The sequence below is a fragment of the Chiroxiphia lanceolata genome, chromosome 6, assembly GCF_009829145.1.
Source record: "Chiroxiphia lanceolata isolate bChiLan1 chromosome 6, bChiLan1.pri, whole genome shotgun sequence".
In the NCBI taxonomy this organism is placed as follows: Eukaryota; Metazoa; Chordata; class Aves; order Passeriformes; family Pipridae; genus Chiroxiphia; species Chiroxiphia lanceolata.
Genome location: NC_045642.1, coordinates 9,589,770 through 9,601,605, shown reverse-complemented (window position 1 = coordinate 9,601,605; position 11,836 = coordinate 9,589,770). Strand labels below are relative to the sequence as shown.

Below are 11,836 nucleotides of genomic sequence, written 5' to 3'. Positions count from 1 at the left end.
GAAATCCTGCTAATTATAAAGGCTGGATTCTAAAATATTTGGGTCAACAATCAGAGGAAAAATGTAATGCAAAGAAACCCAGTTCTTACATTCATGGCAAAAATCCATGACTGCTTAATGAGACTTTACAGACCAGGCTCAGAGAAGTGCAGCAGCCCTTCCAGCCCAGAGGGAGTGCCAGCAGTGCTTCCCTTACCTTCGATGCCCAGTCGGATCTTCTTGAGCCCCCTTTCCTTCAGCACCGATTTGGCCACATCTCTGTTTTCAATGTATTTGAAGAATCTATACAACTTTGTGCTGTAAATAACTAAAAAATACATTTTAGTGAGAAAATGTCAAAGGCAAGCGTGTGCCAAACTAATAAGAGCAGGGGGGTTTCTTAATTGGCATCTTTGAGACATAAAGGCCCTAGAAACATGAGCTAATTGTGTTACCACATTGGAACAGCCACCTCTGATCTATATTCACAAAGAGCCTCCCTTATTTAAGAACATCTGCAGGTTTGCATCCTCCAAACCCATCCTTTTTTGTGTTGGTATTTTGGTTTTCTTAAATTTAAAAAAACCCCAAACTAACAATACATAAAACTGTAATACTCTGAAGAGGCTCCTAAGAAGATTTTGTGTTACTGGAGTGCAAAGAGTATCTCAAGCTCCCACCTGCCCTCACAAACCCCCCCAGATTTGCTGTTTTCACAGTGAAGGAACATCTTCAGCTACCAGGAGAGCACGGATGCAGGGAAGGGCATTCCATTCACAGGTGCTTAAACTCATCTAAACACACATCTGTAATACTTCAAAAATAACAACACTTGGGTTTTTTCCCCAAAAAAATCCTCCAGTTGTTCTTCCACAGTAAACATGACTTTTTCAGAAAGAGCTTGATGAGAAAAGTTGGTATTTCCTCCCCCTCACTGGCTGAAAATACCTTAACAATAAAAATCAGCTCCTCTTTTTAATTAGATTTGAACACAGCAAGCAACATACGCTTCTATGAAGCAAAATATTAAGCAGAACTACCAAAACTGAGAGGTTTTTGTTTCGTGAGGCATTAGGGATGTTGTTAAGACTTCGCTAGCGGTGCTTACGTACAACTTAAATCAGCACGTTCACTGCTACCTCTGCCACGGATGGCTTGGTGGCAACCAGGATAATAAACTTACTCTGTGAATACTCCTCTCCCATTTGTGGGGGATACTCTTCATCCCAGTCCACAACATCATCATCTGTCAGCACAACAATGTGGCACTCCCTCTCCCCGCTCTGGGCGCTGGCGACCATTAAGGGGAGAATCATCTCCTCGAGGTAAAACTCAAATTGCTTGCGAGCACCATCGTTTGACAATTCGTGCATCAGAGCACCTGGAAGAAAATTTTAAGCACATTTAGGCACACTTAAAAGCTTGGTAAAAAGATGAAGGCAGGAATAAGAAACACAGCAGTTCCATTTATCTTGTGGTGTTTTCTGCAGACAAGTGTAAAGACACTTAAGTCTATTAGTTTGTGTAAGTTCAGAACTTATTCAAATGTTTACCAGAAGCTGAAACTATCCTGCAGATATTAACATAAGGTTGGTCAGACAGGAGTGACTTTGAGGAGACCTTCTTCCTCTTTTACTACTGCTAAACATTTGGTAGCTGTGCAAGACACTCTCTCTGTTTTCCTAAAAGAAACGTTATTTAAGCCAGTTGCTGAAAGAGTAGAGCACACAACCCACATTTCAAAAGCAGTAGCTTAAAAACAAAGCTGCTCAGAGCCCTCTCAGCAGGAGCTGCTAAATCCCTGTGCTGAGGACAGAGTGCTCCGAGCCTGTGACCGGGCAGTGACAGGTGGTGAGGCTGTGGCACTGCTGGGGAAGGCACAGGTGTCCCACAGAGCCCTGCCACCAGGAATGCCACGGCCTGGCCTGGCACAGCTGCTCTGCACACACCCCATGAGATTTCAGGGACCAAGGGCACAGCCCAGGGCTCCTAAACACCGGCCAAAACTTGGGCTGTGCTCAGGGATGGAAGGAGCTGAAGAGAATGGTACATACTGGGAGCACTGGTACACCCTACACCAGCAGCAAAGCTGAGCTGCTTCTGCTGGGGAGACATTAATTCTCTTAAGCAAGGAGCTGAATAAATCATCTCCCTGTCCTCTGCACAAAAAGCTACCACTTAGTGTTCCTGTATCTGTCCTCCAAATGTAACAATGGTGTAATAATTACACAGGGCTGACCCCCAGCAGAGAATCAGATACTAAAATACCAGAAACATTATATATCAGAAAAACACACATCCATTGGCTTTGGGGCTTTATTACATAAGAAGCAAAAAGGGATGGGTTTTGTCCATGTAGTGTCAGCCATCTTCCTTACCTCAGTAAAGGATACGATCTGGAATAATACACACACACACACACATTTGCTTAAATCAATCTGTATAATTCCAATGATTTAATAAATTCTGTACTTACTGAGATCTCTGCATTTAATAGTACTATACTCAAAGGAGATACAGAGATAGTCACAGGCTTCTCTCAGTTCAGGAATGGATATCCCATCAGGACAGCGTATCACTCCAGTCTTGTAGTAATCCTGCAGCAATGCAGCAAACAAAAAACACAATGCACTTCAAAACTCATTGACAGAAACATTCAATCATTTCATTAATGACGCTTTCTGCACAAAGAAAGCCCCTAAAATGTAAGACAGCAATATATGTGAAACACTGAGTCTTTTTGTCCTCAAATCTGTCCATTTCCAGAGCTGCGTTCACAGCGGTGGGTTCTGGTTAAAATTGTTATTCAAGTGACAACTATTAATACTGATCATTCTGGGGCATGTAAGCTGTCTTTTATCTACACTTCTCTCAGCTTTTGCTATTCCAAGTCTGCTGACAAAGCAGTACAACAGCTCTGCTTCTCTGTGTAGATATGAAATATGTTAAGGGGCCGTTTTCATCTCAGACTGAAGGTTGCTTTACTCCTTTAGCTGCAGTAAATTAACTTCCAGTACTCTGTTTCACCTAATTTCAGCACAAGAAGGGCTGAATGTACCTGAATTTGGTGAACTTGATGCATAGGAGGTGAACTAATTTCTGGCAGGCAGTATTTTTGGGTTTATTTCATGTGTGCTTTCTCTCTCCCTGGCTGTCACACGCTCATGTCTAGAAAACCCAGGGGGGGTTTTCAGATCAAGCATTTTCCCCCCTCTACAAAACAACAGACGAGCAGTACCTATGCCATCCACAAAGTACAGATATGTAAGTAAGGCTAAATCAAGAAGTCATGACTCCCAATACTCACAGTGCTTGTCTGAACAGAAACTCACCAGAATAGCACGAAACACAGTGGAACCAATTCCCTCAGCAACTTCATACTCTCCTTTTTCATTAGGACGTGTAAAGTTGTGTTCTCTGCCTGACCCAAACATCCTGCTCAAGAATGAAAGTGATTTGGTTAGAATTCCTTACCATGATTTTTTTTTTTTTTTGGTAAAACAGAGAAGTGTCAAAAATTGTAACAAAACATCAGGGAAAAACCAGTGTATTCTGTATCAGGTGTATGCACACTGTTCAGTTTGGTTTGTTTAGCAGGACTACTAGAAAACAGAGTAGGGTAGTGTAACTCAGGAAAGTCTACTTTTATTCTTCAGTCCAAATTTGTCCTCCAAGCACAATAAAAGTCAGACCAGGCCATTTCCTGTCAGTGCCAAAGGTGGGGGGAACCTCAAACAAGTGTTTGGCATTTGTGGGGCAATGTAACAAAAGGACAGGTTCTGTTGAGGAATTCTCATTATATCAAAACATTTCAGTTTCATTGGAAAGATTTAGTTAATTCAAAAGGTAGAATAAAACTCTGATAGAAGAGAGATGTACTTAAGGGTGGTATGTGCAGCCTATTTCTCCCTGCTAGGACGCAAGGAAAGTGAAACTAAGGGAAACACTATGAGTCCCAAACAGCATCTCAGTTTTTAAAACCCTCCTCTGATAGAGCATTACACTCAATGCTTACAGAAACTATTGCCATCTACTCCCTGTTTTATTTACAAATATTCCCCTATGGTTTGCTCTCATACACACAGCCCAAAGCAGCAGAGCTGGTGTAACTGAGAGCATTTATAACAGAGAAAGGAAGTAACTTTTTTCACTTAATGATCTGACAAGTGTTTTCTGACCACTCTTTGGGACAAGAAATAATATTTAGAAAAAGGCAGCGTAACAGGATATAAGCTTAAGGCAAATAATTCTTATTATAGTAACTTTTACCTCCCAGAACAGATTAGTCAAGCTGCTCCTGTTTAGTGTCCTGTGAACTGACATTGAGGGAAAGTGGGTTTATAAATAACCTGCGTTTTAGAGCAGTATTTCCGTACCTTTATTAACCTACTTTTCAATTAGCAGAAGATAAAATAAGCTTGTTCCTTGAACCAATCCCAAAGGGAGCATAACTCAGCATCACACATGCACAAAAAAATCCAGTGCATTAGACAGCACTGCTTACTCTGAGGCTGGGCACGGAAAAGGGAACTATTTCACTGCATAACTTCCACTGGTACCCTTCCAGTTTGTCTAAATATTTACATGTATGCATGTACTGTACATATAAAAATGCCTTAATGATTTATCTTAAATTATTACTGCTATTTATTTCTCTTGAAAGTTTACACAGAGGAACATTTTTCGCTTTCTCTGTAACTCTTCCCCAACTTTTCTTACTCTGGCAATTTAAACCAGAGTAGAAGTTGTTTAATCATATTTATTACCTGTACCTTGTCAAACAGATTTATATATGTATATGTATTTTAAATATGATTATACCCTCATGTGCTAAGAAACAGCCACATTTTAATGAAAAAGCCAAATCAAGAGTGACACAGATGTAAACTTTCATTTCTTTCTTGCTGCAAGTTTATAAGTGGTGGTCTCTGTGCTTGGACATTGCAAAACCAGGCAGAATTTAGACAAGTAAAAGTACTGAATTACAAAGTACAAAATCTTTTTCCACCGAATAAACATGTTAAATTGCTCATTAAAGTTTCTACAGAAAATATTACACACATACTGTGGACTTTTATTCAATTGCTGACCATTTTGAGCATTTGGTCTCTCTCTGCTGAGGCTCAGGTCTGTTATACCAACTATTTGACACTGCCCTCTCCAAAAATCATTTCAGAAGGCAAATAGGCTGAGCTTGAATGTTGTCAGGGTAGGCCCATTAAGCAAAATCAGGTTTTCCTCTTTGCTATTTCGAAAAAGACAATCTACACTCACTACTTTGTTCTATGAAGCTTTGAAAACAAGAGGAAGAATGAGGTAGACTGAACACAGAAGCAATGGCCAGGAAGACAAAAGGAAATGGGCACATCATGAAATGTTAATTTACTCATCAACTCTTTCCTCTCTAGGTAATAGAAGTCTCTTGGCCTCTCTGGCAAAAAACAGAGGAGAACTTGCATCTGATATTTACTTAAAGACACTGCAAATTGGTAATATTAAGCATCAGTAAGATCAGCTGTAATGCTATGAGTTCAACAGCTATTTAAGCAGTTTAAATATCCAAAAGCATTAATGGCTCTCTAACAGTTGGAGGTTAAGGCAAAAAAAAAAAAACCCCAAAGAAGTTACAAACCTGCCCAACATTGTATTAGGTTGTGCAGTGAAGATGGAAGGATCTACGACAAATCTGGTGTTATCCACGATGAGCGTTACTCGCTCCGAAGTTCTCACGTTCCGAGCTCCCTCTTTTCCGTTTTCATACACGAACACCATCTCCCCCCCAGCCTTGCAGCTCCCATCTGAGCTGGACTGGCTGCTGTTCCTGCTGCTGGTCCCCATGCTGACAACAGAACCGTTTGGGGATGTCTTCTGGGGGCGGGGGCTGCTGGGGCGGGATGAGCTGTGATCCTTCTCTCGGTCTGCGGCGGGGACGAGGCGAGGGAGAAAGAACAGGAAATTAAATTATAGACTGACACAAGAGCTCTACCCAGTTTATGTCTTTCCAGGCATAAAACACGTCAACTTGATAACTTAATTACAAACTATTTCGGTTAAATTTATTCCGGTTAAAGAAACCTTCAGAAATAACTGTCCATATATGAGATCCTGGAGTTGGTGTCACTTCGACATCAAACCCACCTCACCTCCCCAAAGTCTTTACAAGGAAAATTTAACATCCTAGTACTGAAAAAGCAACTCAACACAATATGCATCACAGCTGGTGCTTAGTGCTGTAGTTCAAAGAAAACAAACCATATTTTGTCACTCAAAAAAAAACCCCTGTTTCCTCTATTTCCAAATACCTAGACCCTACACAGTAAAGGGGAAGTGTTTAGTCAATTATCTGCTTAGAAAAATTAGACTGTTCTTGTAAGTTGGACTAAATAAAAGCATAGTGCTCAGTGTAGGACTGAGCACTGCAGACTGAAAAAAAAAGTTACAACCTACCATAAAAGGGTATTCCCAGCCCAAGGCACATGTAATAAATCTGTATTTTGTGTCATCAACAAATAACGCTTTTTACTGCATTCTTTTAACAAAATCGTAATCAAGTTTAGAGAATTTCCACCCTGAGATGGTATAGGTCTGAACACACCAGAATGATACTGTCTTGTTGGTGAAGTAACATTCCTGATGCATGGAGTGAGCTGAGATTCTGCTCTTTCATGGGATGAGTCACGAGATCTGTCACTTGATCTGCGTCTGTCCCTTGATCTCTCGTGTCCACCACTGGCACCATGGAGGCTCATTTTTGTGTACTCGATTCCTTTAGCAACACGAGATGAGGTGCTGAAAACAGAAATAAGAGAAATGTTCAGTATTTCATCATTTCAGAAACGCTGTACATTTCAATTTTCCAGGCAATCACATGCCACGTACATATTTCCAAGATTAAGATCATCCACCTCGCTTTTTATGTTGTATTCATCTTTATATTTGCAAACATGAACAGTGATTTGGAACATGAAGCAGGCAGCAAGAATTACCTGTTTGCTGCTCTGTGATCTACAGAGACACCACCTGATCAGCTGAGCCTGCCTGTGAACCTGTTCACACAAACCCCTTCCAGAACAGGTAAATCAAATACAACCGAGCACTTCATTTTTATTTTTGCTGTTAAATTAAAATGCTCTAATCAAACCATGAAATGAAAAGTTATGAGTCATTTCTTCCACTGGAAAACCCTTCTCAGACCACAGGCTTTTAGCACTGACTTCACACTCTTTCTGCTACTTGCCCTTTCCAAAGGTAGCCAGCCTTAAGCTAGTTGATAAATCCAGACACACCAGCCAGTTTATTTATGCACATTCTTTTCTATATTTTCAGTTATTCTTAGAAGAGACTATTTTAATCCACCACAACTCAGGCAGCAAACATATGAACTACACTATTAAACCCATGACCTACCCGACTGTCAGCAACAAGTAGGACATTTGTTCTAAACCAGCAAATTTTAATATAATAGTTTAAGATTTTTTAGACTGTGATTAAGTTATGTTGCATTACTTAATTTAAGATATTGATTACATTTTGCAGCTATTAAATCAGCCAGCAAAACTAGTCAGGTTCAAGATCCAGAACTCTCAGAAACTACCTAAAAATTAAATATCATTTTCCAACAGCTACTGTTGAATTTTACCAAAAATACTTACAACCTTTATTTGTGCTCTTTAAAAGAGAAAATTTTGTCTGGACAGCACAGACATATCTGTATCCTTGCACCCCACTGGAATTCCTAAAGCAGTTCTTTTGCTATTTATCTTCCAAGAGTGGGTGTGACAAGAGTCCGTATTTATGGGTTAAACTGAAGAAATCCCCCAAAGCCTCAGGTACTGGCTAACCCAGACAGATGTCTGCACAGCCACAAGGGCTGACAGACAAAGAAGAGTCCTCATTTCCCAGAGGAATATCAATGCCCCACTTGCCTGCAGCCTGCAAATCCCACAACTCTTACCAAGAGACCTTAAATGTGAGTGCAAGGAATGCCGTAGGATTCAAGAACACAAAGAGGCAAGAGTGATGACCAAGCTAAGAAAAGCACAACAAATTTTAAAAGCATGAACTGTACAAGCAGCTTGAGCAGAATGTCCTCTTTATAAATAGCTTAGAAGTAATGACAAAAAAAAAAAAAAAATGAAGGCTATTCAAAAAAGTGAACGTCTGCATGAGATGTTTTGGTGACTGGTAAAAAGAGGAGCTTAACTCAGAACAAAAAGATTGTGATAGATGAGTGTTTAGCACAATGCAAAGAACAAGCAATAAACCTCTCCCTAAGGAACACAAGCTTCTCGTGTCAGACAAGGCACAAGTTTGGTGCAGAGGGAATCTACTGCAATCCTCTTTCCTGCCAAGCTCAAAATATGCTGCAGTAAGAGATGCATCTTCAGGATGTGAAGTCAGCCAAAGGTCTATTGAATAAGGTAGCAGAACTGCAAGCGCTCAGATTTACAGTCCAAGAATAAAGATGATCCGACCACTTTCGTTAAAAGGAAATAGACTTTTCCTCAGGACTTCCAGTGCAATTCTGAAGGTATTAAGATATACAGCATTTGTGGCTAACATGTCTTCTTAGCTGTTTTACTGCTCTATTAGAGAGAGGTAAATTCTGTATCACGAAAGTGAAATGTGCACAAGTTTGCAAGAGTGAGATCTGCAAACCTCCCTTTCAAAAACAGCAGCAATTTAGGAAAATCTTTGCACCTTTCCTTCGATATGTATCTAGATGCATACAAAATACAACCATTTTAACAGGCACAAAATATGCCCAGGAATTATCAGAAAAGTGGATTTACAGCCCATAAGTAAAATCTGACTTGAAAACCAAGTCTGACCCCAGCTTGTACAGAATGATGTTCATTACTACTACAGCTAAGCTTACCAAGAAATGGTGTATTTTTGGGTTTTTTTTAAGAACTACCTCACCTGTGCATTTATATTTGCACATCATGGTATAACCACCTGCCCCACTGAGGAGTGTGTATGTGCGTGGGGTACTCAAACAGCAGCCTGGTGACAAAACACCTCCACAAATCCCTATAAAGCCTTGTGTGCTCAGGCCTCTGTTCAAGCAGTGCTTTGATCCCAGACCTGATAACTTTTCTAACCACGCTGTGAGACAGCAGAGTTTCACAGGTGCCACGTTTTATAGTATCAAAATGCATGACTCACGATCTCTCAGCAGCTAAAGAGCTCTGTGTGCTTTAAATAAGGGAAGCACACCAGAAAATGGAACTGAAGCACTGTAAGGGTACAAAGGCTTATCACACCCTTTGGTAGAGCAGACATGAATTACTCTTTAACAGAGAAGGCAATTAAAATATGATTCTTAATCCAGAAAGCCATCTAAAGCCACATTACCCTCTTAGCAGTGATTCATAGTTCCCAGTGAAACAGGGTGAACCCAAGTTAATGATCTCTTTACAGGAGCTGAGGAAAACAGGTGCTGCAGGAAGTCACACTGACTCAGCTGGCACCAAACTTCCTCCAGGAAGGACCACACACGGCTGTGCCATCCCAGGATGGGAACTGGGGCTCCTCCTGCCCTGGGGGGAGCAGCCAGTGAGCCCGGGAGGAGAGAGGCAGTGTGCACAGATCATCCGTGGTCCTCCTGCTGCCAGCCACATCCATCCCTCTGGAGTGCAGACACAGGAGCCATCAACTCAGCACAACCACTAGAGAAGAGGCAGAGGCTGCCAGCTGGAGAGGGACACCATCCTCAAATACTAAATCAATGGGTTCTGAGACAGACAGATTAGTAAATAATTTTGAAGAGCTGTTCAAATTGCAGCTGGCCACACCACTCATTTGCATGCTTCTATGTTGTACTGCCCTTCCTTTAAAGCACAGATTAATGCTAATTGTGAGACTGGCACATCAGCTATTAGTCATAAGATGCAAGCCAAAATGGCAAGATTTCTGACAATTCAGGCAGTCTGGCTTGAGACAGCACCATCTGAATCATGGATCTTCATTCATCTTAGTAACAGTGACATCTAGAATGTCAATCTTAAGTCTCCTCACTGTTGAGTCACAGTACACAAAAAATATTTCTTTGATCTGTTGGCTATATACCTGACAAAACCTGGTGTTCCCTTTGTTCACCAGCATGAGCACTCAGACAAATACTACCACTGAAATACAATTTATCTCTACAACAAACAAGGCAATCAACGAGTTTAAACCTGAACAAAGAGAAGATAAGAGGTGGAGCTTAGCATGTCAGAAGAGACAGGCACTGGCTTTACCCTGCAATATCTGACTAGGAATACTGTGTCACTGAGCTATTCTATCAGCTGGTCTGAAAAAAGAGCCAGTACATATGAAAGACCACCCGGGACTTCTATTTTCCTATGAAGAAGCTTTAGAATAAGTTGCGAGCGTTCAAAAAAATGAAGACAACAGAACTACCAAATTACCTTGATTTTTCTGACAGAAGGACTTGTTAATAATATATTTTTCTCCCCTAACAAAGCCCCTGGGGCCAGGAGGATGTTTCTGCAGGGAAATGCACAAACCCTTCTCTCCACACCAGCAGTGTGAGGGACTAACTACAAACCTGGTCCCCAGCGATGCGGGCAAGACAAATTGGCATTCGCTGGGGAGTTCCACAGTTGTGTTGATGCAGCTCCTACCCACCTACACCAATGGAAACGGGGCTGACAAAAGCAGAGCTGCCCCGTTTGAAAGGACAGGCAAACAGTTAGGAAGTTCTGTGGCTGACAGAAGCTTTGTGCAAGACCAGACACAGCACCAGGACTTCCCAAACAGCAGTGAAGCACCGAGAACTAAAAGTGCTGGGAAGCCGTGGGTCTCATGTGGCACCCGGTGCTACACTGTGTTAACCTAGAATTTCATCCCACAGCACCCAGTGGTGCCCTCCCTGCACTGGGCATTAGACTCCAAGTCTCCAAAACAGTCATTACAGCTTCAGATCTCCAGCTCACCATGAAAAGAAGTAGCTGTAAAATCAGCTCTCAATTAATTGACCACCAGCTGCACACTGTGCTGGGCGAGCCATGGGCAGCACCAGCCTGTAAGCAACATTTTCTCCTGCGTGCTTCATGACATATTTTAATTTAATTTTAGAGCATAAGAGAGTAAAAAAAAAAAAAAAATTAAAGTTGGGAAAAGCACCATATATGTAAGACCACCTTGTACCCAAAAGTTTATAAATGGAAGGGCATTGTTTTATCAGTTACTTCCCTACAGGGGAAAACAAAAGCAAAACACAACCCAAACCCAAACTAAAACAACCAGAAAACCCCACGAATATTTGTATATTCAGGCAGATCTCCACAAATTCAATACACAGTTTTTCCTGGCTCCAAAGAAACACTGGAACATGAGCACTGCACCCATTCAAGAACTTCAAGTCAGTGATAGAATTCATTTTCTCCCTCAGTCAGGGCTGAAGGAAGCTCTGCCTTTGTAAAGGATGAGACATTTTCTATAAAAGCAGCTGCCTTATGAAGAAAACCAAATAAGCTCAAGGTTTTATTTAAGCAAATCTATTTAATATGATGTGAAGGAGGAGAAAAAAAAAAGTACCATTAAAATGGCACACTTGTCATACTGGTAATGCTTCCTATTTTTACAGTAAGGAAAGAGCTGTTTTTAAAAAATGTAAATGCTCTTCAATTTAATGATGCTTTGGAGTCATCTGTGGAAGGAGAGCTTCAGTTTGTCTTTATGCATAACAACATATTGCTCTGAATATATTACTAATTATTAAAAGAAGTCATTAAACTGAATTAATTCTACTGCCAAAACAATTAGCATGTATTTCAATACAAAAACTCCATGTGCATCCTACTGAATACCACCAAATAAACATAGATGTTTTATAAAACCAGCTCTT

At 40.9% G+C, this 11,836-nt stretch overlaps 1 protein-coding gene across 7 annotated transcripts in view; it reads right to left on the bottom strand.

The window, feature by feature from the left end:
- BTBD10 (BTB domain containing 10) overlaps positions 1 to 11,836 on the bottom strand; it is a 28,081-nt gene that overhangs the window by 1,922 nt on the left and 14,323 nt on the right. For all 7 annotated transcript variants that reach the window (XM_032692339.1, XM_032692338.1, XM_032692343.1 and 4 more), the window contains 6 exons: positions 6,575 to 6,768; positions 5,612 to 5,897; positions 3,312 to 3,414; positions 2,456 to 2,576; positions 1,163 to 1,360; positions 197 to 307 (listed from right to left, as the gene is read on the bottom strand). In XM_032692339.1, coding sequence (XP_032548230.1) covers positions 197 to 307; positions 1,163 to 1,360; positions 2,456 to 2,576; positions 3,312 to 3,414; positions 5,612 to 5,897; positions 6,575 to 6,768 — 1,013 coding nt within the window. The remainder of the gene's footprint in view (positions 1 to 196; positions 308 to 1,162; positions 1,361 to 2,455; positions 2,577 to 3,311; positions 3,415 to 5,611; positions 5,898 to 6,574; positions 6,769 to 11,836) is intronic.